This window comes from Tamandua tetradactyla, chromosome X, assembly GCF_023851605.1.
Source record: "Tamandua tetradactyla isolate mTamTet1 chromosome X, mTamTet1.pri, whole genome shotgun sequence".
NCBI classification, from domain to species: domain Eukaryota; kingdom Metazoa; phylum Chordata; class Mammalia; order Pilosa; family Myrmecophagidae; genus Tamandua; species Tamandua tetradactyla.
The window spans coordinates 158,221,255-158,248,486 of NC_135353.1; the positions used below are offsets into that span (position 1 = coordinate 158,221,255).

Consider the following 27,232-nt stretch of genomic DNA (forward strand, 5'->3'; position numbering starts at 1 on the left):
TAGCCTTAGGACTGTAAACTTGTAACTTATTAAATTCCCCCTTTTAAAAGCCTTTGAGTTTCTGGTATATTGCATTCTGGCAGCTAGCAAACTAGAACAACTGCTATAATCCAAATGATCTCATATGCGATAGTCTGGTTTATTCACTGTTGTGAATCTCAAACTATGAACAGAAGAGTAATGCTTGAACCCTTAACCCTGATCTCTTGTTGACTATACCTCTGTCAGACGGCCACAGGCTAATCAATCAGTAAGGGCCAAGAGTATGAATATGCACATTCCTTATTTTAAGTGCCTTAATTCTATAAACCTTTATGAAATAAAGTCTCCTTGAAAAACAGGAATGTTTCAAACAGAAGCAAATGCGTTGAGAATTTTCTGACATTAAGCCACCTTGTTCTTTTGAGATACTCAGATTCCATGAATATATGCCTGTGGTGTAGCAGAGTACAAGTAGAATTAATCCACAAAGTTGCATTAGCTGTATTCAGAAAACCACAATTTTATAAAGACTGACATTTTAATTAAGAGAGACAAAGCTAAAACATTTATACATGGTGACAATTTAAACAAGAACGAGGGACTTTAAAGTGAACAGGCTTCTGAAGGTCACTTATACAAAAAGGATGAATGGCCCCACTTTGTACAAAAACCATGATGTGAAATTTAGGAAAACATTAAATGTAGTATAGTAAGAAAACAAAAAAGAAAAAGAAAGTAAAGGAAAAGGAAAGCCACAAAGAAAAACAAATATTTTTGCACAGTATTTCTGAATGCCAAATTGTGTGATGTTTATATCATTAAAATGAACAAATATTATTTTATCTTTTGGCTTCCAGATGTAATTTTAGAAAATACTCAGCAAGAAAATAATCCTGAAAGTGCTTCCTTTTAAGTTCTTTGGTATAATTTGGTCATTTTGAGAGTCACTGATTCATGTAAGTACTTTAACATACCTGTATTAGAGAAAATGCAGCAAGGGATACAAATGTTTAGAAAATCATGACTGAAGAATAAATTAAGTTATATTTTGACCTTACAGAAAACAAAACACTTAAGATTTTATTTGTATTTCTGTGACAGAAAGATCTCTATACCAACTACAAGAACAAGTCTAGCTAGATTTATATTAAAGAAATATTACATAAAACATCCTTTTTTGATTATTAGGATAAGTGTTTTGTATACATTTCTTTAAAAGTAGAGGCAAGTTTCAGTTTGAAGAAAGCATAATCAAGAAGTTTTGAGTTTCAATAAAGTTATATTCTTCTGTGCCTTCTGATTCGGTGAGTCTGAGCATCTAGAACTTACTGTCAGTTTGCAGTTTGCAGAATGTTAAGGATTATTCTTTTATTTCGGGAAACAGCTAATTTTCCTCTTCAAGCATTTTCTCTATTTCCTTATCCCAATTTTCATCTCGTTTCTCTGATTCTGTCACCACTTCATATTCTTGAAGTTCCTGTTGTAGTTCTTCTTCCCAATCCGCAGAATCTTCTGAAAGAAACAAACGAGAAGGAAAAGATTCTCTCTGAATTCATAGTGCTGGTTTTGGTTTCAAGAATTTAGCCAACTTTAATTACCTATGTAAGTTCTGGCCACAATCATTTACTAAATGTATCAATCAGGCTTCACCACTATGTGTGCTCAGAAAAACTGAAGAAATCTTTTTTTTTATGATGTCACTTTTTCTTTTTTTTAAAATATTTTTATTAACAAAACAACATACAAGCACAAATATTCTTAACATACAAACATTCCACACATGGTGTACATTCCACACATGGCTCACAGTATCATCACACATTTGAAGACATCTTGACAGCAACCAAGAAGAAATATAATTAGCAAGATAAACTGGTTAATGTAGAAGCAAAGACATCATATATCGTCAGTAAATCTGGGGTGTTATTTTGCTTTATCTAGGCCACAGAGCTAACTGATAAGATTTGGTTGCAAATTAATTCTCACCATTACTAATGATGACGATGATGATGGTAGCAAAAGCAGCTAATGTGTATCAAGCACTTACTGAGCCAGGCATTAGGCTAAGTGTTTTCTATGTATCACTCTTTTCATCCTTAGAATAATCATGGACTAAATACCACTATTACATACATTTTACAGAGGGGAAAATGAAGATTTAGAGAGGTAAAGTGACTTGTCCAAGATCACGCAGCTTGACAGTTACAGACATGGACGGAATCAGACCTGCAGGCTCCACAGCCCATGCTTATCCACCATACTCACAAAGATTCTGTCTCCCTACAGTGACAGAGAATGCACGATCTAAAGTCACAAAGTCTCTTGCTGAAGCCTAACCTCTTATGTGGTCCTCCATTTTAAGTTCTCAAACCAGCCTTCCCTGTTGAGATTTAGAACCACAACTTTCAACTTAGATACCTATCATTATATACCTTTTTACATATATAACTGTATATAGGATAAGGTATCTGTTATTTTGTGTTGTAAAACAATGAGAAAACATGCACACACAGGGGCTATTTAGAAAGTAAACCTCAACTTCATTTTCATGTTTTAAAAACTTAGTAGCTACCTTCCCAAACAAAGAAACCAAGAAAAACAAACAAATTCAATAAATGGTGCTGTAATAATGGGATACTCACTTGGAAAAAGATTGAAATGTGACCCCACCATACAGCATACAAAAAACCAAAAAAACAAAAAAACAAAAAAACAAACTTACTAGCTAAAGAAAACAGAAACCCAACGTTTGTCATTTTTCCTTAGCAGTGACCTCAAGGAAAAAGATGCTGCATCTTGCATAGGAAACCACCAATTTTTACCCACATTTATTGGGTGCCTACTGAGTGCTAAGTTCTACCTTAGGTACTTTAGGGGGATTAAAAAAAGATGAGATGTAACTGCCCTTGAGGCGCTTACAAAGCTGGGGAGCAAAGACATATAGTATATATAAAAAATATTAACTGGCCCAAATTAGAACTACAGTAGGAATTTAGAGACAAAACAGCTTGCCTGAAGCAGAAAGGCGAGTTGACCCCGCTTCTTACAGTCTCCTGCGGGGCCACTGCTACCAGCTTCATCGCCAGAAAAAAGGGTGAAGTCTGCTCCAGCTATTGCCTATAACCAATGGGGTGTAACCCTCTTCCTTCTTCAGGGACTAGCAGCCACCTTCAAACAGGGGGACAACAGCGGGGAGTGGGAGGAAGGGGTCTGAGCAGGGGCCAAAGGCCTAGAAAGCCCAGGTTTTTTTTCAATTCCCCACTGGCTTCCCTTCCCCTGCCAGCTCCTCTCCCTGTCTTCCTTCACCATTCTCTCCTCCAGCATTTCTTCACAGTATGAACACAGCTTTCAGGCTCAACTCTGGGAGGCTAGTTCGTCATTTGGGACATTCAGCTGATGAATCACAGAATGAGCCACTGCTCTTTACACAAGTGTGGGGACAACTTGAATGCACCATAAGTCTGAGAAGGCTGCATGAAACACATGGCATTTGAGGATTAACCCAATTCCTTGCTTTCCATTTAGTAGAAAGTCAGCAACTTGTCTTGGTATATCAAAGAAAGCAGCCTTGCTCCAGTTTTTTTGTTGTTCTAATTACTTAGGTTTTTTTTTAAGGCAGCCTGCTCCTTCCCAGAAGTGATGCTCCTGTTGCACATAGTAGCCGGGAAAAGATTTCATATACAAGCATAAACTGGGGCAAATGCCAGTTTTTAAAGTGGAAGGCTGGAGAGCAGCACTCCACGGAGTGGGTGCACATACTGTCTTGTCCTGTTCCTGTACTTGTTTTTGGGGCTGAGGTCCTTGGACAAATCACTTAACCTCCTTGGGTCTTAGTTTCTCATCCCTCTAATGGGGGTGTGGGGGGTGGGGAGGCTTTCAGCAGACAGGCTCTAAGATCCAACCAGACTTTAAAACCTTTTGATCCTCTTGGTGCAGAGGGCAGAGAGATGTGGTCTGGTCATGTTTATCTGAATCCACCAAATAGCAAATCAATTTGAGGCAAATTTACAACATATTGTTATATATCTGCTTCAGAATAACAATTTTCTACAATCAACTAAGGAAATTTTTTTTTTACCTTCCATTGTAGTCATCTCCTCTTCCTTTTTGTCAAGCACTAGTTGCTCCATTTCTTTCCTCAGATCCTCCTGATTTAAGTTACAGGCTTCAAAGGCATCACTGACAAACTCAGAAACACCTGGGCTAGTAGAAACCTCTTCCTCATCCTGAAATTCAACAAATGAAGCCCTTGAAATGGATTTCTAAGTGACATTTATGTGGTAGAGTTCTTGTTTATAGACATCTCGCAGAATAATGCAGCATAATTTTCATTTCCTTCTTCTAGTTGTAAGCTAGATCACTGCTCTTCAACTTTCTAACTTGCACAGTTGCTTGGCAACTAAATGAGTTACCATCTAAGTCTATTATTCTCACTCACAGTCTGGATCACTCAAGCATTCTAGCTAATCTCCAATGAGAACCTGTACAAATACTTATGACAGTAAATATCTCATGTCTCAGCTGTGTATCTTTGCCTATTCAAGTACCAGACACCTGTTCTTCAAAACAGATAAAACCTGTATTGATAAGTAGTTTTAAATGGTATCTGTGTTAGTTATACATTTACTTCATTTCCAGACATCAATGACTAGGTACAATGTAAACTGTATTACCTCTTGAGGTTTAAGCTGAGATTTGATTACGACGGGTGGTGTTTTGGGCCGAACTGCCTCTAAGAAGTGAGAATAAGAAAGACAATAATTGCTTGATTCAATTCTGAATACATATTATAATAACAATGAAAATATCCATAAGTATGATGATACCAGATAATTTCCAGAAATGAGCTTTTAAGTTGTGCTTTCAGCTTTTCTGTAGTCATTACAAGAAAGAGCCATGTGAAACCATCAACATCTTACTTTTGGGGGCTATTGTTTAATATATCATCACATTCAATACCCCTTATATAAGATTTCAAGGGAGAAGTAAACTTCACTTCAGTGTTAACAAAAGTCATTGAAGCATCATTTGCTGTTTCTTTTGGGATAATGAGAATTAAGGTTTTATCCAGTTTCCCTTTTGTCATGAACGCTAGAAAACGCAAAGTAAAATTTAGTGCTCAATCACAGCATCTACTTCGCTGGATCTGTCCTCCTCTTCCTCATGGGCCCCATTTTCTATTAACTTTACTAGACATAGAGTCTCTACTGAATACATCCCCTTACACAGGCAATATATGGTCGAATGACATTTTTTCAATAAACTTAATAGAAATGCTAAAGAATGATATAGCCAGTTGGGATTCATGTTAACATCCAGATGTAAATGTGTAGAGTACATTTCCCTGTCCATAAATGCAGTGTCGGATCATTTCCTAGAATAGCCTGTACAACTTGTACCTTAGGTTTTGCTTAGTCATTTACAATTTCATGAGCAATAAATTACCCCACTTCTTGTGAGGTAAGCCTCTGGTCATAGTTAGCACCTGTATACAAAAGAGGCTCATTAAGCATTAAAAATATAGCATAAAAACTACCTTTTGAATGTAACTAAGGCTACTGAAATGTATACACAAAACAGTTAAAATGGCAATTTTTGTTTTATATATGCTATCACAATAAAAATATGGCATAAAATACATGTCTTATTTTTATTATTATTACAGACATTAACAGTTGCTGATATTCTAAAACGATTTTCCCAACAGCAAGGGGTAAGTGTCACAATAAGAAAGAGTCAAACGTACAATAGTGTCTGAGAGCTGGAGCCTCACAACTTGGAATGGAACAGAACTTAATTCTGCTCTAATGGCTATATAACTTATTCAGGAAACATCATCAGGCTTAATGGAAGACTGAGAAAAAAAAGGTAAGGAGGTGGAATGGATCAGAGGGGAGACCAGGAGGCATGAAATGTGTCACATGTGGTAAAGGGCAAGAAAACAGGAGATGACTGGTAATCAAGGGAGAAATTAGAGATAAAAAACAGAAGTGAGAAGAGAATAGCAAAGTCAAGGAAAGCCTGTGGAAGACATGGATGAGCTAAGGCAGAGAGAGAGCAGCGAGGGAAGGAAGTTTCCTTTGGAAAGAAAATAATTTTCCACACGACAATGACATTTCTGGTATATGCCAGTTGACAAGTTCATTAGCGTCTCTCTCAAATTAAGATAAATTTGTTTTTCTAAAGTAACTTGTGACAGATTGAAGTATTCTTTTCTCAGTGTACCTGTCAGTGGCAAATCATCTTCTCTGCCGTTGCCGTTTTCCTCCTTTCCCACGGCCTGCTGCTGGGCAGCCAGGGCAGTAAGCTGTGCCGACTGCTTAATCAGGGAGACGCGGTAAAAGTAGTTCCTCCAAAATACTTCTTCCTTCACACTTTCACAGACAATGATACATTTGAGAATGCACGTGTACAATACATACAGGGGTTATTTGTAGTAGAGGAGATTGGAATAGATGACACTTAGGAGCATTTTCAAATCCCAAGTGTGGTGCAAAGAAGATTCTCATTTGCTTTCAAACAAAAAGAACAGTTTTCTTCTTGATAGTTTAATGATAACACTCTGTCCTAAGCAGGAGAAAAACAGTACTGTTGAGAGAGCAACACTGCCAATTTGGGAGACTGGCAGAAGAGCCAGAACTCCCCCAATTATTTGCTGTTTAGGGATTAAATGCCTTTCAGCAGCAAGAAAAAAGGATTGTGGGTGTTGCCACTCATGAAAGGAAATGTTTTGGCAGCTTGCTTATAACGAGCGATCAATAAGAGTTAACAATGAGGTAGGAGAGGGTTGAAAATAAGATCTAAGTGCAGCTCAACCTGAGAAAGCTATAATGATTCTCAAACATGGCTGCATATTTGAATCCCCTTGCATGGTGTGTTGACACACAAGTGGGTTAAGTGTGTGTGTGTCGACCGGAATGGGGAGTCAGAGTTTGAGCAGGTGAAGGGGTGGTGGCAGAAATGGGAGACTGATTACAGACCAAGGGGTTAATTAATTAGGTCCATGTATTAAGGAGAGTAGAAACCAGGCGAAGGGAGTTACAAACACAGAAAGGGAAAGAACTAGAATGATCCCGGTCGTGAGCTATCACTGTGAATACACGGTTCTCATTCACTATGGGTGCAAATGAGAGCATGTGTACATACACAAGCACGCACATATTCCCAGTTTTGTCCTCTAGGAGGACCAAGGAACAGTATGACACCCCAATAGCGATGAGCATATCTACCACCCAGATCTTGGTTTCTAAATACCATTTTCCAGAAAAAGGAATCAGGGCTCACTGGCTGATTCCAGCCGGGTCAAGGGCAGGTAAAGTACACGATAAGCCTGGAATATCTTGTGCCAAAAAGCAAGGAAGTGCTCAAAGAATGATGGGACCACAGAAGCCAGCTTTAATGGGCTCCCCTTGGCCAAATCAGTGATAATTTGGTCATCAAAATAAATAGCAATAGCAATGGAGTAATTGCATAAAACAGGACGAGTCCATATAGATAAAAATATATGACTACACTGAAAGTTGGATGAGCAGTGGAATATTTACACAATTTCAAAGCACCTCCACACAACATTTATTATTTGAAAAGGGGGAGAGTAACTTAACAGTCAAGAAGCCTGGCAGACACCATCTCAATCAAGGAATCAAAGTGAACAGCAGTGGGACAAAAGGACAGTGTGCTACCTGACAGGACAAAGGAGACTAAAAAGACATGACAACCAAATGCAATGTATGAGCTTGAACTGCAAACTTTTCTAAAATGGACATAATTGTGACACATGGCATAATTTGAACCTGGTCTAAGAATTAGGTGGTAATGATGTGTAAATGATAATTTCTTCATTTGGACAGCAGTACCGTGGTTACATCAGAGAACTCCTTGTTTGTAGGAAATCTACATGAATGCGTTCAAGGTGATGGGGTATCAGGTTAGCAACTTACTGTCAAATGATTTAAGAAAAAAATTATACTGTACTTCTGACTTTTCTGTAATTTGTGACTGTTTCAAAATAATGATTAAAAAACCATTGATGGGGAGGGCCACGGTGACTCAGCAGGCAGAGTTCTTGCCTGCCATGCTGGAGACCTGGGTTTAATTCCTGGTGCCTGCCCATGAGAAAAAAAACCACTGATGATTGTGCTTGCCTCAGAACAATTAAACAAAATCTCAAAAATGTAAGACAAGACTAAACAAAATCATGAAACATACATATGGCACACAAAAATGTACACTCCTCCAAACCAGGGACATCCAAGAAATGGGCCTGATGACCTACAGGGTATGTGCAATTTTGTTTTTGTTCTTTGCTGGAGCAGTTGCTAATTTTATGTTCTAAAAATATTTTGCTAGTAGAAATGACAAAAGGGTGAGAATGGCTTTCTAGAGCCTAGTTGATTAGAAAAGATGCAGGTCTCTTAGAATGGGGCAGGATGGGAGGTTTAGGAAGGAAGCATGACAGAAAAAAAGATTTAAATGGCATAGAAGAAAATCAATGAGAAGTAACAGAAAATACTGAGACTCAAGCTTGTGAATCAGGACAGGCCTGCCTTAGATGAAGACATTATAATGCATAGTTATCATATCTGTGACACAAAGTTGGGCTAGGAAGCTAGCTTTTTAAGTGAAAGTGGCTGTCAGTGAAGAGCTGCTTAAGGGCAGCAGAATCTAGAGTTTATGATTAAATAGTCTAAGATGATTCTGGCCCCATCTTGATGATTCTTCCATGATACTATGCATATAAGCAAGGCCATTAGGAATTGTAAATATATACTATGTGAGCGTGGCACTGTAGCTTGAGACCACACACACTGCTTACAGTTTAGGAACAAGGGCAAATCTCATCCTGCTCAGCAGCTCATCCTCTTGGAGCATGACCAGGGCAACGGGGTATATCTGGTCAAAGTCAAAATTAAACTGCACACCAGCCGGGGGGTCACGGAGGAAATTCCTTTTGTCCTTTAATGAAAAGGAAAAACATATGTGGTGAAAATTACAAAATGCAATTAATATGCTACAATGATCATTCATTTGACATATTTAATTCTTCAGCCACCAAGTTCACTGAGCTACCATTACTGTTTCCCTTTTTTTTTTTTTTTTTTGAGATGTGAGAACAACTGATCCTTTGGTGTGATATTTTCTAACAATCTCAATTGGAAAGTGCCTCTTAGGAGGCCAGGAAATTCAATCATGGAAATCATACAAACACGTTTGTTTTAATGGGCACCTTTAGGTACATGAAAAGTAGTATAGAAAAGCAGTATAAATACCCTGCAAAACATTTTTAACGTGAAGCTGAAGAATCAGCCAACCATAGAGAGCACATCAGGAAGGTGGAATCCATGACCCAACTAATTTCTTAGATGTATACAGACTGTGCTTTCTGTACCAGTTCTCTGGGATAGAACATGCAGGCCATGCTATCTCCATTGAGCTTGGCCAGATCAGTCCCTGGACCAAATGCCTGGGGACATCCTGGTGACTGAAGGAGTTCTTCTCTGCACAGGGTGTCAAGTCTGAGAAAGGCCTGCTTGTTTCCTCATCAGATACTGTTTGTGCACGAGCGTCAGGACTGGATACTCTGCCCTGCCCAGCTTATTTAAACTAGAAGTCCAATGCACTATCCATTGTGCCATAGAGCCAGCTCTGCCCAGCCTGTTGGTAACAATCCTGTGAAGTAATCTCCTCCATTCTTATTTTATGGATAAGGGAACAAGCTTAGGAAGGAAAATGGACTTAAGCTAGGTTAAGTGGATAGCAGAGTGGCAGAGCAGGACTCCAAATCTTACCCCTGCCAAGGCCAGACTGGCTCAATTCTCCACACCTGTAAATTCAATGAGCCATCTACCTAGCTCTCAAGCAGTCACTTGAGTTTTCAAGAGGAACACTGCCACATAGTGTGTCAACAGTGCAGGGACACTGAGATCCTGGCATGCTTCCAACCTCCTCAAGCAAACTGCTCATGCAAGCTTTTACTATAAAAGGTCCAGTGCTGAAATGTTTACCATGGGTAGAGTAGGGGAGCAAAATAACTGGATCCACTCCCCCTGCCCTGCCATGTCAGTCTGCATTTGAAAATACCCTACATAATAACAGCTTCAAATGAATACTTCATGCTGTTGAATTCAGGCTCACAGAATCTGAAAGTAAGGGTCATAGAATTCATGATCCATAAAAAGGTACAGTGGTTACCTTCAAGATAAAACCTAAACTTATTCTAGGGGTATAAAAAGGTTCTCATGATCTAGATCATTATCAACTTCCCCACCTGCACTCTACAGCCCAATCACACCAAAAAGCTTGCAATACCCTGGACCTGGAATGTCAAACCCTACCCCAAAAATCCCTGTACCATCGACCCCAGTGTCATCGTTTCTGGGAAGCTTCCGTGAGATCACCCTTTTCCGTCTCCAAAGACATGAAATACTCTGTGCTTCCTCAGCATCCTGTATTAAGTACTTATTACAGGGAATAATATTGCATGTGCACTTATTTAGCAGCTCCCTAGTAAACCAACAGACTCTTTGAGGGTAGCTACTGTGTCTAATTTATCTCAAGTTCTACTATAAGGCTTGGCCCAGTGTAGTAACTAAAAAAAATATTTGCTGAATTGAATTCTCACAAGTACTTAATGACAACTGTAGTATCAACTTCTTTTGACATATTATGTGGTCCTAAATATCTCCCCAATTAGGTAAGTTAAAGGGTTACTCTGCTATACTCTCCCAAACTAATACCTGGTTACATCAGAGAATTTAAGGCAATAATGGCAGACATTGCCAATTGCCTCTTAGCATGCCGGTATTCTTCCTTCCTTCCTTTCAAGAACAGAACTCTTGAGTTCTAGCTGGGGTACATGGCACTCCGCTAGAGTCTGTATTTCCCAGGCTCCTTTGCCTCTAGGCTGACCACATGTCCAAGATGCTAAAGGGATGTGAGACTCAGTGACAGGTGCAGTTTCTGAGACATCCTTAAAATGGACTGGTATGCCCACCTCTTTACCTCTTTCCACCTGCTAAAACAATCACGGTATTGGGGAGTTAGTGTCAGCCATATAGAAGACAACATTCTAGGTACTAGTAAAGGAACAAGACAAAAGGAACCTGTGTCCTTGGATGTTTTCAGAGAGCGAAGTTCCCCTATTTGCCTTGGACCATCTACCTCTGGACTATTAGACGAAAGAGACAGAAGGGGGAGACAGAGAAAAAAAAAAACAAAAACTCATGGCTTCTTTAAGTTTCTGTAATTTTTGATCTATTACAGCAATTTAATGATCTCTCAACAAATCTAGCAGCTTTATGAAAGATGTACTGAAGAGGGTTCAAAGCCTGTAGGTTATGCAGAGACTGTGATCTCCCTTTGGGCATGTATGCATGCACTGTTCTGTACATCATCAATTCAGCAGATGCTGGTGCAATACTTGCTGGGGGCTCCCTGCACTTTGCTATCAGCTGAGCTGTGAATAGGACAGATCAGTCTCCTGCCTTCGCAGAACTTACACTCATGTTAGGGGGCAGGGAAAGATAGAGGTGAGGATGAGGCTCAGGGTGCTATGGCTATGAGACAGGGGTAAGAGAGTGGAGGGCTAAAAGGGTGGTGAGGGAAGCGCTGTATGAAGAGGTCACATCTGAGCTGAAATCCTGAGGAAAGATGTGGGGCGAGAGGTCCAGGAAGAGGGGACAGCAAGCATCAAAGCCCTAAAGTCAGACAAAGTTCGGCCTAGATATGTAACAGAAAGAAACAGTGGCTAGAATGCTGGGAGATAGAGAAGTGATCCAAGGAAGGAGGCATGGGCAGAGATCAAGGGCCTCCGAAAACATGGGAGGGAGCTTAAGTTTTAGTCTAAGAGCAGTGAGACTCCACTAGAAGGTTCTCTATAGCAAAGTGATACAAAGTGATTTATGCCATAAATAGATCCTTCTGGCTGCTGAAAGTACACTACTGGAAAGGGGCAAGAATGGGAAACCAGTCTGGATACCGCAGGTAGCTGATGAGGGGGCCAGGACCTGGTTGGTGGCAGTAGAGAAGTGTACTAGAATCATATTCTGTAAACAGAACTGACAGGACACACTAATGAATGGGGGTAGGGGGGTGGGAGTGACTCAAGGGAGATTCCAAGGTTTGTGTTAGAGAAATGGTGGGTAACCAGCATCTTCTGTGCTGGAGGAAATGAGAGGAACAGGTCTGGGGGGCAGAGGAGCTGTGGGGACTTGATATGGTATTTGATGCTATTGACACTGACTCTCACTATCCCAATTCTCTTCTTGGGATAAGCAGATACGTGACCTCACAGTAATCAGTAAACAAAATGCACATTATTCACACTGAAGTAGTAGTGGATACTCAATCCTTTAAAAATTCTACTAAATGGAAAGAAAAATCCTTAAAAGAACATAGGGAAAAGGATGGAACATGGGACATAATATAACGAACCCTCTTCACGGTGAAAGTGTTCTAGAACTGATTGCGGGAATGAACGCACAACTCTGAATATACTGGAAGACAGTGGTTATACATTTAAGATGGATTGTATGGCATGTGAATTTATCTCAATAACTGCTTAAAAAAAAGACCATGGGGGATGGCAATGGAAAGGAGGCAAAATCCAGTTCTATGCTTGTTTTATGTATTACAGTTCCATTTATGATTTTGCCTGGTTAAAAATAAAAGCTTGACAGGATGCACGGGTGGTCCAGTGGTAGAATGCCTGCCTTCCATGCAGGAGACCCAGGTTCAGTTCCTGGACCATGCAACCCCTCAACTTAAATAAATAAATAAATAAAAGCTCAACAACACTGACATAATAACAAGAACTATTTGTGGAGTCATCTGCTATGTTGGGTGCTGAGGATAAAGAGATAAAAGCCAGCCTTTGCCCTCTAAGAGTTCAGAGTTATGTGAAGAACACAATTAAGAAGCAAATAATAGTCATGACATCTATGAATCTCCTTCCCGTACCTGTAAAATGCAGATAAACATCCCTACCTATACCACACCTGCTGGGAGGCTCAAAAGAGATAATGTGTGAGAAAGGGCTTTCTCAAACTGTCAAAGGCTACACAATTGTTAGCTGCTTTTGCTACAGTTCCTCTGAAGTCCTTAGAGAAGATTTTGTAGACCGGCATGTGGAATTTTACCTCTACCAATTTCAAGCAGTTTCAAATACATAGAGAAGTTAAAGAGAAAATTTGTAATACAACCATTTATACAAAAGAATTAGAATACTGCTTAAAAACTTTATATTAGAGCCTATCTCAAAAGATTAATAATATAAAAGAATCCTTTTAAGGCTGAAAGAATTATTTTGCAGGATAGGCTATACTTTTACATTAAGGAAAAAGAACTTAAGGACAAGCAAATTAAAAGTCAGTGAAATGGTATTTATGGTGGCAGTGTTTGAGACTTACAATGGATGGAGTTGGCCTAAGAGTACATTGACTTATAAATGGAAGGGGGAACTGTGGTGTATACATACATCCGACTACTGAGTGGCTACAAGAAGGAATGAAGTTGTGAGGCATGCAACTAGGTGAATGAACCTTGAAGACAGTATGTTGAATGAAATGTCAGAAACAAAAAGACAAATATTATCATGCCTCACTTATGTGAGCTAACTATAATATAAAAACTTGGTGAAGTGAAGTGGAGAGCATGGGTTATCAGGTTGGGGCCTATTGTAAGAGTTCCTAGATTGTAAGCTCTTGCAGCAGTTACATCTACTCTGGAGGTGTAACTATTACTTCTAAATTCTGAGATGCTGAGCTATTTGAGGATAACCTGGTCGTTCCCTGTAACTTCAGGTATGTGTGATACAGGAGACTCAGAGTTAGAGCTCTGACACTATGAAAGTCAGCATTACTCCATACAGCAATTGTTAAAAAAGTTGAAAAAGTGATCAGACTAGAGATATGAATGAAACTGATCTGGATAGGACTAAGGCAAATCAGAATATACGGTAAAGAATGATATGGTCTATAGTTTAAAACGTCAACTTCTGTGTGAGATCAAAGGAAGAACTGTTTATTTGGTGAAAACTTACATTTTTGGTAGTGCATTATCTAATTTAACTTGTATGGTCAGTTTATTTGAACACCATAATTACATGGAATTTTGAGTAAGGTAAGACATCTTGCTGGTTTGTACAGGTTAGTGTGATGCCTTAATATATCCCAGAGTAATGAGGGAAGAGAATAAAAAAGTATTTTCAAAGTCCCTTTAGGGGACTGGGGAGAAAGGAGGAAATATTCAGCTTCCACATCTGGGTAATTCCTCATATTCTTGCAATAAATAAATAAATAATAGGGGAGAATAAGGGGTTAAAAAAATCTGATAGATTACAATACTAGTGGTCAATAGAGCGAGGGGTAAGGGATACAGCTTTTTTTTTCCCTCTGTCTTTTATTTCTTTTTCTGGAGTGATACAAATGTTCTAAAAATGATCATGAATCATTTTAGATCATCATCATCTAAAAATGATGATGAATACGCAACTATGTGATGATATCATGAGCTACTGTATACTTTGGGTGGACTATATGGTGTGTGAAGATAGCTCAATAAAAATATCTAAAAAAATTCAGTGAAAAAACAGTGAAAGTTGATGTGTACATTCCTTATATCTCAAAAAACTAAAAATCTGTGTATGAGAAAAATTTTTTGCTAAGGATAAAGTCATATTAACATAGATGCAATATAATAGGAAGAAAGTATTTTCTGTACCCGGTCACACAACCGGAAACTTACAGCTGATAAGGCCAAGATTTGTTGTTGAATTGTTTCTTCATCATGACTGTCAACCCATGGGGGCACTGCTGCTTCTGTAAGGTATTAAAGGCAAAAAAGAAAAGAGAAAACCAGGTTTCAATGGTGACATTGCAATCCATGCTTTGAAAGAGGAGCAAGCTGTTATACAGCTTACCGGTGAGTTTCAAATATGAACATTCTTCACAGTACCCAGACTTAATTCATGTATCTTATACATGTACACATTAGGTTAAAAAAAAATCTCTACTTAAATTATATAGTGGAGAAACTAGACAATACCTTGAGCTTTAGTTTCCTAGGCTGCTGAAAGCAGAAACCATGAAATGGGTTGGCTTAAACAATGGAAATTATCAGCTAACAGTTTCGAGGCTAAGAAAAATATTCAAATCAAGGCCTCATCAAGGCAATGCTTTCTTCCTGAAGACTGGCTGCTGGAGATCTTCAGCTACTCTGCCACATGGCAAGGCACCCGGGTGGCATCTCTTCTCAATTTCCTGGCTTTCTCTCTCTTTCTCTTTCTGTATTTGTTCCATTTATACAGGACTCCAATAAGAGGACTGAGACCCATACTGAGGATGAGGTGGGTCATACCTTAACTGAAGCAGCTTCATTGAAAGGTCCTACTTACAATGGGTCCAGACCCACAGGAATGGATTAGATTTAATAACATGCCTCTCTGGAGTACATAACAGCTTCAAACCACCATAGCAGGTAATCAAAATTAACATCACCAATGAGGGACAGATGGATCTGGCAGGTCTCCAGATGTGATATTTTGAGAAGGATAAATCATTACCTATGCAGTATTCTGGCCAAGATGTGTGCATAACCTGAATGTAATCATGATAAAATATCAGACAAAGCCCCAGTGAGGAACTGTCTATTAAAAACAAAGGGGGGGTGAGACAATATTCTTCAAAAATACTAATGTCATAAAAGATGAAAAAAGGCCATGGAAATGTTCCAGATTAAAGGTGGCCAAGAGAGATGACAAAAATGCATTATCTAACCTTAGCCTGGATCCTGTATGGAGGGGAATTGTGAATGGCTGTGTCTCCTCGATATAGATATGCCAAAGTCCTAATCCCCTAGTACCTCAGAATGTGAACTTATCTGGAAATAGGGTCCTTCTGAATGGAATTAGGCAAGTTAAAACGAGGTCAAATTGGAGTAGGGTCAGCCCTTAACCCAATGTGACCAGTGTCCTTATAAGAAGGGGAGAGGAGACACAGACACAAGACCGTGTGACGAATGAGAAAAAAACTGAAGACCAAGGACTGCCAGCAAACCACCAGAAACTAGGAATAGGCAAAGGATTCTCCCGTATAGGTTTTGGATTTCTAGCCTTCAGAACCCAAGCTAAGAAATTCCTACTGTTTAAGCCATCTAGTTTGTGACACTAGGAAACTAAGACAGTCTTCACTTTAAGTGGACTCACCTTAGGTAGCCTCTCCTAGCACGAATTTTCCTCAAATAATGAGGTCCTCCCAAGGCCTCAGCTACTGAGGCCCCACACCTGATTCCACTGTAATTGCTCTTTTTAGGGTAACCAATAACCTCTTGGTTGTCCAAACCTACAAACACTTCGTACTTCTTTTTTCTCTAAGTCAGTTTCCTTATTTGAAAATTGGAGATAATAATTAAATAATCACCTCATGGAGTTGCTGCGACCATTTAGTGAATAAAGGCATATGAAACACTTAGCACAGTGCCTGCCTCGTGGTGGTAATCATTACCGGACCTCTCTGCTGTATGTGACACAGTGGCTCACACTTCCTTGAAATGTTCTGCTTTCTGGGCCCCCAAAGCTTCTTTCTTCTAGTTATTCCTTAACCTTTCTGAGTGCATCTGCTTCCTTTTAGTAAATGAAATATTACCTATGAACTGCCCACTCCTTAGCAGGTACTCAATCATTCTCAGGACCCTTTCCTTCCTCCCTCCCCTAAACACAGTGGATCCTCTGCTCATCACTCCTTCATGTTTGACACATTTTTCACAGATAATCTCACCTACTCTCATGGTTTTGATGTGACTTGGCTAATGATCTGTATCAGCAGACTGAATTCTACTCCATGCTTTAGACAGCAACAAACTGCTGCTGGATGAGTCAATGTGCATTTAATTTATTTTTTTTATTTTTTTTTTTTTTATTTTTTTTTTTTTAAAGGAAAGACAGAGAGAAGGAAGGAAGGATAGAAGGAAGGAAGGAAGGAAGAAAGGGAAACATTTCCAAACATTTTCTTGCTTTATTGTATTTTGTTTTTCCGTTTTTGTTACATGGGCTGGGGCCGGGAATCGAACCGAGGTCCTCCGGCATAGCAGGCAAGCACTTTGCCCGCTGAGCCACCGCGGCCCACCCATTGTGCATTTAATTTAAAGTAGCACTAAACAAAAGAACTTTGCCCAACAATGAAATTTTCTAGCTATGCACTGCCCAATATGAAAGCCACATGTTCTTATATGTGGCTACTAAGAACTTGAAATATGGCTATTGTGACTGAGGAACAGAATTTTTAATTTATTTAAATTTAAGTAGCCACGTGGCTACTTCATTGGACAGTTCGGAGATCTAGATGATCCATGGGTATCTTGAGCACTGTGTAGTCCCCCAACATACTGTAATCTGCTTTTCCTTCTTGCATTTGCACATGTTCCTCTCACCTGGATGTCTAATAAGCACCTCAAAAATGAAGTCACCTAACCTTTCATGCTCTCCTCCATGGTTCTTATGTCACTCAGAGGTGTCGATTTCTAGACCAGGTCCCCAAGCCAGGATGGATTTTACTGCTTCTAGTTAAATGTTAAGTTATGCTAACTTGTACAGTTTATTTGTCCAAAACAGCTGCTTCACTCTTTTGAGTTTATCTAGGTACAATGTATGATGGTCATTTGCCAAGGTCTAGAAGCAGTGCTTTGTGACACAGCTCAAACTGATTGAATTACTTTTTTCTACCTTTGCCAAATTCAAAGTCATGAGGCCTGTTTTGTATTTAAATGCCACCGAATGGCGAGATTAGGCATTTTAAGACCTTATAACTGCAAACATTTAAACAAACTATGTTTCAGCAAACAAATCTGTCAAATAAGTTCCCTGGAAAACCCATGATTCTTCATGTCTCTCTGTCATTGTAGGTGTGGGTCACTCCCCTGGAAAACTCGCCTGCTTTTTTTTTCTGAAGAAAACTGGAAGGGAGGCATTTACTAAGGGCCTATTATGTATATATATAGCATATTTTCCTCTCTTTCAGAGTGAGCTCCCCAAAGGGGCTGTCACTGGCTGACTTTACCTAACATCCCAGCTGCAGAGGACAGTTTACTTCTTACCTTTAAACCTTGAAGGTTTATGGGTTTGTCTCCCTGACTAACTTCTGTACTACCCAAGAGATGGAGGCATTTCTCCCCCCCATTTTTGTATTATGAGAGTCTTAGCATAGTATCTGGCATATAACAGATGCTCAAAGAAATCTGACAGATTAAATAAGTCATATAAAAGAAACCTATACCATACCCGACTTTTTTGTATGTTGCTCCTGAACAAATTTTTTTTGTTCCTTCTGAAAATCTCCTATAATTGTCTGTTGAAAGAATACATAAAGAATTGCTGTGAAAAATTTACTATTACATAAGATTTTAGAAGTCTATTTGAGACATTTTACTCATTTGCTTTGAATAAGAAGGTTAAAAAAGTAACACTTCCTCATTTTACCAACAAGAGAGGATCTTCCATGTTTCTGGATTTTAAGTATATCACCCGCCCCATGAAGGATTGTCTTTTCAATGTAAAATAAAATGTTAATGATTTCATTTTTTATTATTCCACAAATACTTTTTTAAAAAGGTAAAAATTCATTCTAACAAGGAGTACATGCGACAAAAATATCTAGATAACAATATAGTAAGGTTTAATTGATGGTCTCCTTAGTGTAGGTGATAACCAACATAAATAACCTGGAGAGCCAGACCCCCATTTTATAAAAATCAAATTCACTCAGTCTTGAGAGTCTTATAAGGTCTTATTTTTCTAACAGGCTAGGTCTTTTAAAACCTAACATAATGATGCATAAGCATAAATATGTTCTGAAATAGTTATGTTTTCAAATTAAATTCATACTTGAAAAGGTAACTATAACTCAAAAGCCAGGTAAAATTTATTTCATAACCACTTCTTATATAAAAGGAGAGAAAAAGCCCAAATCTCATAGATTAATATTTTTATCAGAATAATATGCATTTCGACCTGGGTAAATAAATTCATAGGAAGAAGGGAGGATTATATTAGTTGCTACTGAGTTTCATAAATTTCTACTCCAAAAGACATTTGAATGTACCTTATCAATGATACCATCTATTTTTCCTTCTTCTACTGATTTCTTTATTGTTTGTGCTGTTTCAGCAACTGATTCACTTATCTTTTTCGTAGCAGCAGATGCAAAGTTGAATAGATAGTCTGTAAAGAACGAAAATGAATCTATTTCCATTCAAGCACATTAGTTATTGTAGTTTTGATTTTTACTTTTTAGAGATCTTGTAAGAATCTAATATTTTAGAACATGTTCTTTATTAGTTAGGACTTGAGAGGAATGAAAATTACTGACAGTATTCTACTTTTTTGGTAGATTGGCTATCCAAACCCGGCCTTTAATTCATCTCTTTAAGACAGCATACTACATGGCCCCTGCCCCTCAAGCAGCTGTTTCAAACTTTCCTTGCCCTTCTCAAGTCTCAAGTCTCTAGTTCTAACTTATCTCAGTAAATAATCTCCCCTTCTACTCTACTCCTTCCCTCTTGCTTAAATAAAAAAAAAATTGTCCCTCCTTTCCCAGATTAACCCATCCCATGATAAATCTGGGGAGTTTTTTTTTAATAAATAGAAATTGGCAACCCCTAATAGAAACACAACACACAGAAATCTTTCTTAACTAATAAGGAGCTAATATGTAGAATAAGATTAAAATTGGAACAAACTTCACCTTTAGAAAACCAAACCAAACCAAAATTAGCGGCCCCAAAGACCTGAAATGGTATATGTATCAAGGCTCTACTGCACTATAATAAAGGCCTATTGGTGGACAAATGTCACCTCAAAGTGCAATACAGTTTACAGAATCTGGCCTGCAGGAAGAGACCTAAGGAAGGTCCTGAAGCTGGATGGGTTGGGGGATGCTCCTGGGCACCTGACCTGTGATTCCCCACTTGCAGTAAATATTTGCTGCATGCTAAGGGAGTTTTACACCAGTTACTTGCACCCGTTGAGGGGCAGGCATGTAGACTCTCACAAGTCAGGCAGGCAGGCAGAAAACCCCAATAAGAATGGCAAAGGGAACCTCACACTCCTGATTAAATCCTCACTGTTGGCAGCATTACTGCCAGGGAATCAGGCAACTTGTACCAATACTTGGGAGTGTGCAGTATTCTCTTCTGATCTGAATCACCATTTCTTCAACTCCCCATATCCTAGGCCATTAAATAGTCTACTTTCTCCAATTGGATCTATTGGCATCTGTCAATCGCACCAACATCCCATTGTGACTATACCACCAAATGCCACTGATCTCTAGTTTCATTCTTGCCATTTTTCTCCCTCTTATTCTACATTCATTCAACCACACAGAAAAGTCTTTTCTCATCTCCAAGGAAGTTTCAAATGTGTTATTCCCTTTTTATCTGCCTTCTCTTTATCTGGCTGACTCTTACACAACCTTTGGGTCTCCACTTGAATATCACTTCCTCTGGGAAACGTTCCCAGGCTCTTTGACTAGAGTAGGTGGCCCTACAACATGCTAGCATCCCTCAGCACCCTGTCTTGCCTGATGGACAATAGCCATGACACTCTATTAAAGACTTGGTTAATGTTTGTCTTCTCAGGTAGACTGAAGACTCACCCTGAGCCCCATCAGGGCAGGGATGGAGACTGCCTGATACACCATCTAACCCCAAAAGGTGATCGATAAGTACTTACTGAATGGATGAACAGAGAGTGGCAAAATAAGGCTCAGCATTAAGGAGATCACTTATTTCTCTTTGATTATGGCTAGCCTATTTACCCAGAGTGATATGAAAAATTGGTAGATAATCACAATATTTTCTAAAAATATTCTTTGCAGATAGACAAATCTAAAGTTCTACCAAAAAAAGGGGGGGGGGGGTTCCCTTTATCCCTTTAAGATTTTTCTCAGGAATGTAAAAATACATTAGAACAGTCTTTTTTTGTTCTGGGGGAGGACTGTCATTTAAAAACTGGTGTTTCAGCATAATAATTTCAATTATCATAGATTTTAAGTACTCTGTGGGTGGAACACTCTGAACATACTGAATGTTAGAAAAAGCACAAATCTAGCCCTCAAGGAGTATTTGTTTCTAAAGAAAAAAAATAATAAAAGAACAAAGACAACAAGAGGAAGAAGATTATTCATTAAACAGAGGAGGAGGCATGGAAAGGAGGGGGTGGAAATAGTCTCCAGGAGTAACTGAAGAGTGGACTGGGCTCTGAGGTGAGTGGGAGTGAGAAGTGGGAGAGAACAAGAGGTTTTCAGGGCAGAAAAAGCTGAGAAGGACGATTAGTGTTTTATTAATTTTGTAAAAAGATCATCTGACACCAAGTTAAGACAGTTATATTAAGTGGTTAAGAACAAATTGAAACTAAGGAGAAATCTGGTAAGTTAACAGGAAGTTACAGGAATACACAATGTACACTTCAGAAACTTAGACAAAAAGAGAGGGTCTGAAATGAAGTAGCCACCAAAAGAGCACACGAGGTCAAATGAAAAGTTTGGAGAACGGGAACAATTTAGCAACCTTATGGAAGGAGGGGGCAGAGAGCTAACATGTAAAGTAGGTACTTTACCTTCATTTTCATGATGTCATTTTCTCCTCACAACCTTCCTTGGAAGAAAAGAAGATATAATCTGCCTAGTTTACAGACAAGGGAACTGAGGCTTAGAGAAGATAAATGATTTGCCCAATGTAACAGTGGTAGACCCTGCTGACTGCCTACCCAATAGCTTATCTCTTTCCGCCTTGCTCAAACAACTCCAATTTTATTTGGGTGCCCAACCCCAGAGAATGAATCACGATAAGTCTACACCAACCAAGGTAACAGCATCTCTGGAGTTCTCTGAAGCTTAGAAAAGCCGTGTGACAGCTCTGGCCAAAGACTTAAAGGCAGCACATGAGGTCAAATGCTGCAAGGCAGCAGCTGGGAAAGATTTACTTTCCTAGTGAAAAGGGAAATGCAGGGAGAGAGAGCCCCATCCATGGCTTTCTGCTTTAGTTGCTACCTTGTGAGCCTGAGAATGGAAAATCTCCACTGTGAATGGAAGAGAGGAAGCATCCCAAGAGCATGGTTCCCTTGATGATATCTCTGAACCATGGAGCCAACCTGGGGGCCTCCCTTCTACAGACTTCTTGTAAACTGTGCAGAAATGAATTAACACAGCAGGCTCAAGAATGCTATCCCTGGAAACACCTGTTTGAATGGTTGGCCCTTGGCTGGCATCTCAATTTGGGAGGGTTGCCACCATTCCCTAACTGATAATATTGGTTCACTTGTATCTAAACTGTTTATACAAACAATATGGCTTAATCTGAACACCTGTTTTCCTTCTAGGAGTCTGGAGTTTTAGTCCTTGCTAGGCAGAGGGTACCTATGTGACTGGCCCTCAATAAATTCCTTGGGTACTTAGTCTCTAATCAGCTTCCCTGGTAGACATTTCACACGTTGTCACCACTCACTGCTGGAGGAATTAAGTGCATCCTGAGCGACTCCACTGGGAAAGGACTCTTGGAAGCTTGAGCTTTGTTTTCTCCGGACTTTGCCCCATGCGCTTTTTCCCTTTGCTGATTTTGCTCTCTATCCTTTTCCTGTAATAAATCATAGCTGTAAGTATGACTATATGCTGAGTCCTGTGAGCCCTCTCAGCAAATCACCAAACCTGGCGGTGGGCTTGAGGATTCCCCACAAACAAATAATAAGCCTGCTCATTGGCTTTTTTATAATTTGCAGCTAAATTTTCTATAAATTTGAAAATGGTATAAAGACAGTAAGTAATACAGGGTACTCAAACACAGGATATCTGGCTCGAAATCCCAATCATGCCCCAATCCCATATTCCCTCATGTCAGATGAGGTGACAGAGCTTGCTGAAAGGAACAGAATGATAAAGGTAAAAGAAGGTGTGAAGGTTCTCAAAGGCCAGAAAAAGCTTATATTTACCAGAATAAATGGAGAGAAAGCTAGAGTATACACCCTGCTGCTAGAATAGGAAAATAATAAGCAGAAGCAAAATCTTAGAATATTAGTATTATTACAGAGAGATACTATATTTTATATAATTTTACACTCATAAATGTTAGAAGGGACCTTAAGAGGTTACCTAATTCAACCTCCAATTCAGGTAGCCCCACTTCAGGGATGAGGAACACATGACTTGAAGGGAGTCAGTTATTATAGTTATCCATCTCTAATTAGAAAGTTCTTTTCACCTCCCTTGTCCTTTCTACCTCTTGAGTAACATAAAACAACTTCCCTTCTACCAGAATGTTGAGCAACATCCCTAAATTTCTTTTTCAAGTTAAAATCCCCATTTTTTTTTTAAGTATTGCTCATAAGCTATGGGATCCAAGCTCTGCACCATTCTCATTGGCCTCCTTGTGGTACACCTGGTTTGTCATCAGAACTCAAGGAATATTGTACTTCTACATTGAAGCAAACATGCTTTGCAGCATACACACAAACTTTCGGATTCCTCTTAAGTTTGCAAGTTAGGCACCTGGAACTTGAAATGCATTTTTTCCACAGGGGAAAAAAAAAAGGACAGCCTAATTAACACAAGTTCCACTGCAATACTTATCTCTTCAAAGGAGAAGGAAGAGGAGGTGGCCCTTCCTCCTTTTCTGGACAAGGACTGGTCTTAGAAACATTTTTGAAATAGTCAAAGCTTATCTTTGGTCACCCTTCGCTGATTTAAACTGCTTAAATGATTCAGATATTTAATACTCCCAGAGGTATGGGTAATTTTTAGAAAGAGTACAGATAAACCTCCAATTTGGTCCACTATAACCAAATAGGTCGTGCAGAACAAGAAAAGTTACTGTAGGGCAAGGAGGCCTTCAGGAAAGTAGAGAGGAGCTCTTAAGTGAGTGACCCTGCAAATAGTTTATGGACATGCAAATAAAAACCAGTGAAAAAATTCTGACCTAATTAGGGAAGGCATTCCAAGGGAGTAACAAATAAGCTGGGGTGGGGGGGGAGCTGTGCAAGAGAGGGTTAACTCAGTGGGTCTACATCGCTCAATTCCTGCACATTCCTAAAAAAGACCCATTTTCAGTACTGGCTCCTGGGAAAAGGAGCTCTGAGCCCTTGGAATATTCTGCCTGATAAGAGTGTTTCTCCATGCTGGAAGCCTTGGGGGACACAGTACCAATTTGATCAGACAGTTTATGCTAATAATGTGATTGATGGTGAATGCCTGTTTTTGCTCTAGGGGTTTGAGAGTCTGAATAGTTGAGGTCAGTCATGCAGGTGCTGCATACCTATGTGACTGAACCCCAATAAAAACCTTGGAAACCAAGGCTTACATGAGATTCTCTGGTTGGCAACACCTTGCACTTATTATCACACATCATTGCTAAGAGTGTGTGATTCCACTGGGAGAGGATACCTGGAAGCCTGAGCTTGGTTTCTCCTGAATTTCACCCCATGTGCCTTTTCTCTTTGCTGATTTTAATCTATAACTTTCACTGTAATAAACTGTAACAGTGGATATAATAAAAAAAGCAGCAGTGAGATACCAGCTTCACACCCACCAGGGTGCTTTTTTTGAAAAGAAGAAAATAGAATTGAGAGCAGGGACTTTAACAGGTATTTGCACATTGATGTTCATAGCAGTATTATTCACAACTGCCAAAAAGCAACCCAAGTGTCCATCAAAGGATGAAAAGATAAACAAAATGTGGTTTGCAATGGAATACTATTCAGCCACAAAAAAGAATGAAGTCCTGATATATGCCTCAACTTGGATGAGCCTTGAGGACCTCATGTTGAGTGAATAAGCCAGAAGGACAAATATTGTCAGATCTCACTTACATGAAAGAATTAGGATATGTAAATTCATGGAATCAGAAATTAGAATACAGGCTGGTTACCGGGGTGGGGGTGGAGAATCGGGACTTATTGTTTAATGGGTACAGTTCCTGCTTTGGGTGCTGAAAATGTTTTGGAAATGGACAGAGGTGATGGCAGCACTGCATGGTAAATGTAATTAATACTAATGAATCGTACACTTAAAAATTGTTAAAATGGCAAATTTTATGGAATATATGTCATCTCAATAAAAAATTAAAAATCATAAAAACAAACAGACAAACTATTTGTATGTGGTTAAAAGGGGGACATTTTAGGTTATATACACATTTCCAGGTAAAAATTTTAAAAACCCATAGAACTGGACAATACAAACAGAACCCTAATGTAAGTTACAGACTATAGTTAATAGTATAATTACAATATTATTTCATCAATTGTAACAAAGGTACCACATTAACGCAGTGTTAAAATAATAGGGAAAATAGCATGTGTGAGGGGGTTATGTGGGAACTCTGTACTTTCTGCATGATTTTTGTCTGCAACTGCTCTAATTTTTAAAAGTATGCAAAATATAAACCAATTTGTTAGAAAAAATGTATTTGTATGTATGTGCATAAAGAAATATCTGGAGGAATATATACCAAGGTTATAACTGTTGTGAGCAATAATAAAAAAAAGAATAAAGAAACTAATCTACTCAGAATCAGGCTTTGTGGTGCTTAATTTCAGTTTTCAAAACATAGATATGTCTTTTCAAAGATAATATACCTAACAGAATCAATATGTAGAAATAAAAAAAGATCTGATCATCTTTTTTGTCTCTGAAAGTTTGCATAGAAACTAGAAATTTTACATCTCTCTAAAATCACATAATTTTCACAAACAAAAGAACTCACACGTATTTTGAAACTTTAAGCCCTCTAACAATGTGTATGTGTACTTCCATCTAACCTTAGCCTTCCTGAATATCAGAAGAGTCTGGTGAGAAGAGATGGCAGCATTTTACAAAGATATAACACAAGTAAGTGCATTAGCTCCAAAGTAGACACCCATATCAAAAACATATTTATTGAAAAATATTCAAAGATTTTTGTTCGAAGTACAAACTCGAGGTTTCAAGGAGACAATAAAAACCTAAGTTTTAAGAAACCACTTTTAATACTCCTCTGACGATAAACGAAAATGGCTCTACTTTCTATGAAATCGGGTAAATACCCATACCCTGCTTTTCCTCTGTTGGTCCCATTTTTATTTATCCCAACTATTTAATACAGCCTCTCTGCTCTAATCAAATTCATCTCCTCATCTCAAAAGGAAAAAGGTGCAATACAACTAAAAAGAAGACAAGGAAGACTGAAACATTCAGTAACTTCGAACACCTCGTTCTGCTCTAAGGGCAAAAAGGCACTTTGCAACCAACTCAAGCTTGCCCAGGTTCCCGTCCTGGGTGCGTGGGGGGCTGGTCAGGTGAACAAAAATGATTCCTTGTCAAACCTGCAGAAGTCGGGCTACCTTGCTTTACTGTGGCCCTGTTGCCAGTATATACAAACTTTAAAAAGACTGACATGTCACCGGGAACTTCAGGCATAAGACTTGAAGCTAAATGAAGCTCCGGTCTTCAAGATCCTCACCAATCCCTATAGTCCGGGTGAGAACCGACAGTCAGGCTCACCTTCCTCAACTCTTCCCCCCTTTCCCCGCCCCGGCCGCTCGGGCCCGTGCCCCTGGGGCGTTGCTGAGGAGGGATGCGGGCACTCCCCCACACTCTCCGGTGCCAGGGGCCGGGGGGACTCACTGCCGAGGCCTTTGGCCTGGTGGAGGAGCTCCTGATCTCCCGCTGGCTGGGGCTCCTCCTCCGCCGACTCCACCACCTCCTCGGAGCGCTGCTCGGGTGGAGCGTCTCCCTCAAGCTGCCCGTTTCTCTCGGGTTGCCCGTCTCCCTCGGACTTCCCGCCGCCCGCCGCCAGCTGCTCCAAGCCCAACCAACTGCTCAGACCCCGGAACATCCCGCCCGTGGGGCCGCCTCCGCGGACCCGGTCAGCGGAGACCTCAGCCGTGATGGTCCGCTCCGGACTCCACCCCGCGCGTCTCCCAGAGAGGTGGCCGGAAGCCGGAGCGACGTGGGAGCGGCCCGTCTATCCGTTTCGCGCCTCTATGACACCTTCACGGCCGGCACCGCTGCGTCACTTCCGGCCGGGAGGATCCGGCAACACAAACCATGGCTTTAAATAACTTTATTGTTCTCGTGGGAAGTAGACAAAGGCCTTTCCCCGCCGTCCCTGCCCAGCATCCCTTTCCTTCTTCCCTGATTTAGGCGTGTAGACGGCGTCTTCTTTGCCACAGCCCTACCTAGACTCCCGTTTTATGATTGCCTATAAGGGCTTGGCTTGGGGTCTTTTCAGG

At 39.7% G+C, this 27,232-nt stretch overlaps 1 protein-coding gene across 1 annotated transcript; it reads right to left on the reverse strand.

Moving 5' to 3' along the window:
• Positions 1–501: 501 nt before the first annotated feature.
• On the reverse strand, positions 502–26,948 carry SYAP1 (synapse associated protein 1). The gene is made up of 9 exons (XM_077144884.1): positions 26,625–26,948; positions 19,074–19,192; positions 18,254–18,320; positions 14,725–14,798; positions 8,798–8,937; positions 6,208–6,356; positions 4,656–4,714; positions 4,061–4,208; positions 502–1,494 (listed from the first exon to the last, which is right to left on the reverse strand). Exons 1-9 carry the CDS (start codon positions 26,833–26,835, stop codon positions 1,367–1,369), a joined length of 1,095 nt encoding a protein of 364 aa, XP_077000999.1. The 5' UTR covers positions 26,836–26,948; the 3' UTR covers positions 502–1,366.
• Positions 26,949–27,232: the final 284 nt, after the last annotated feature.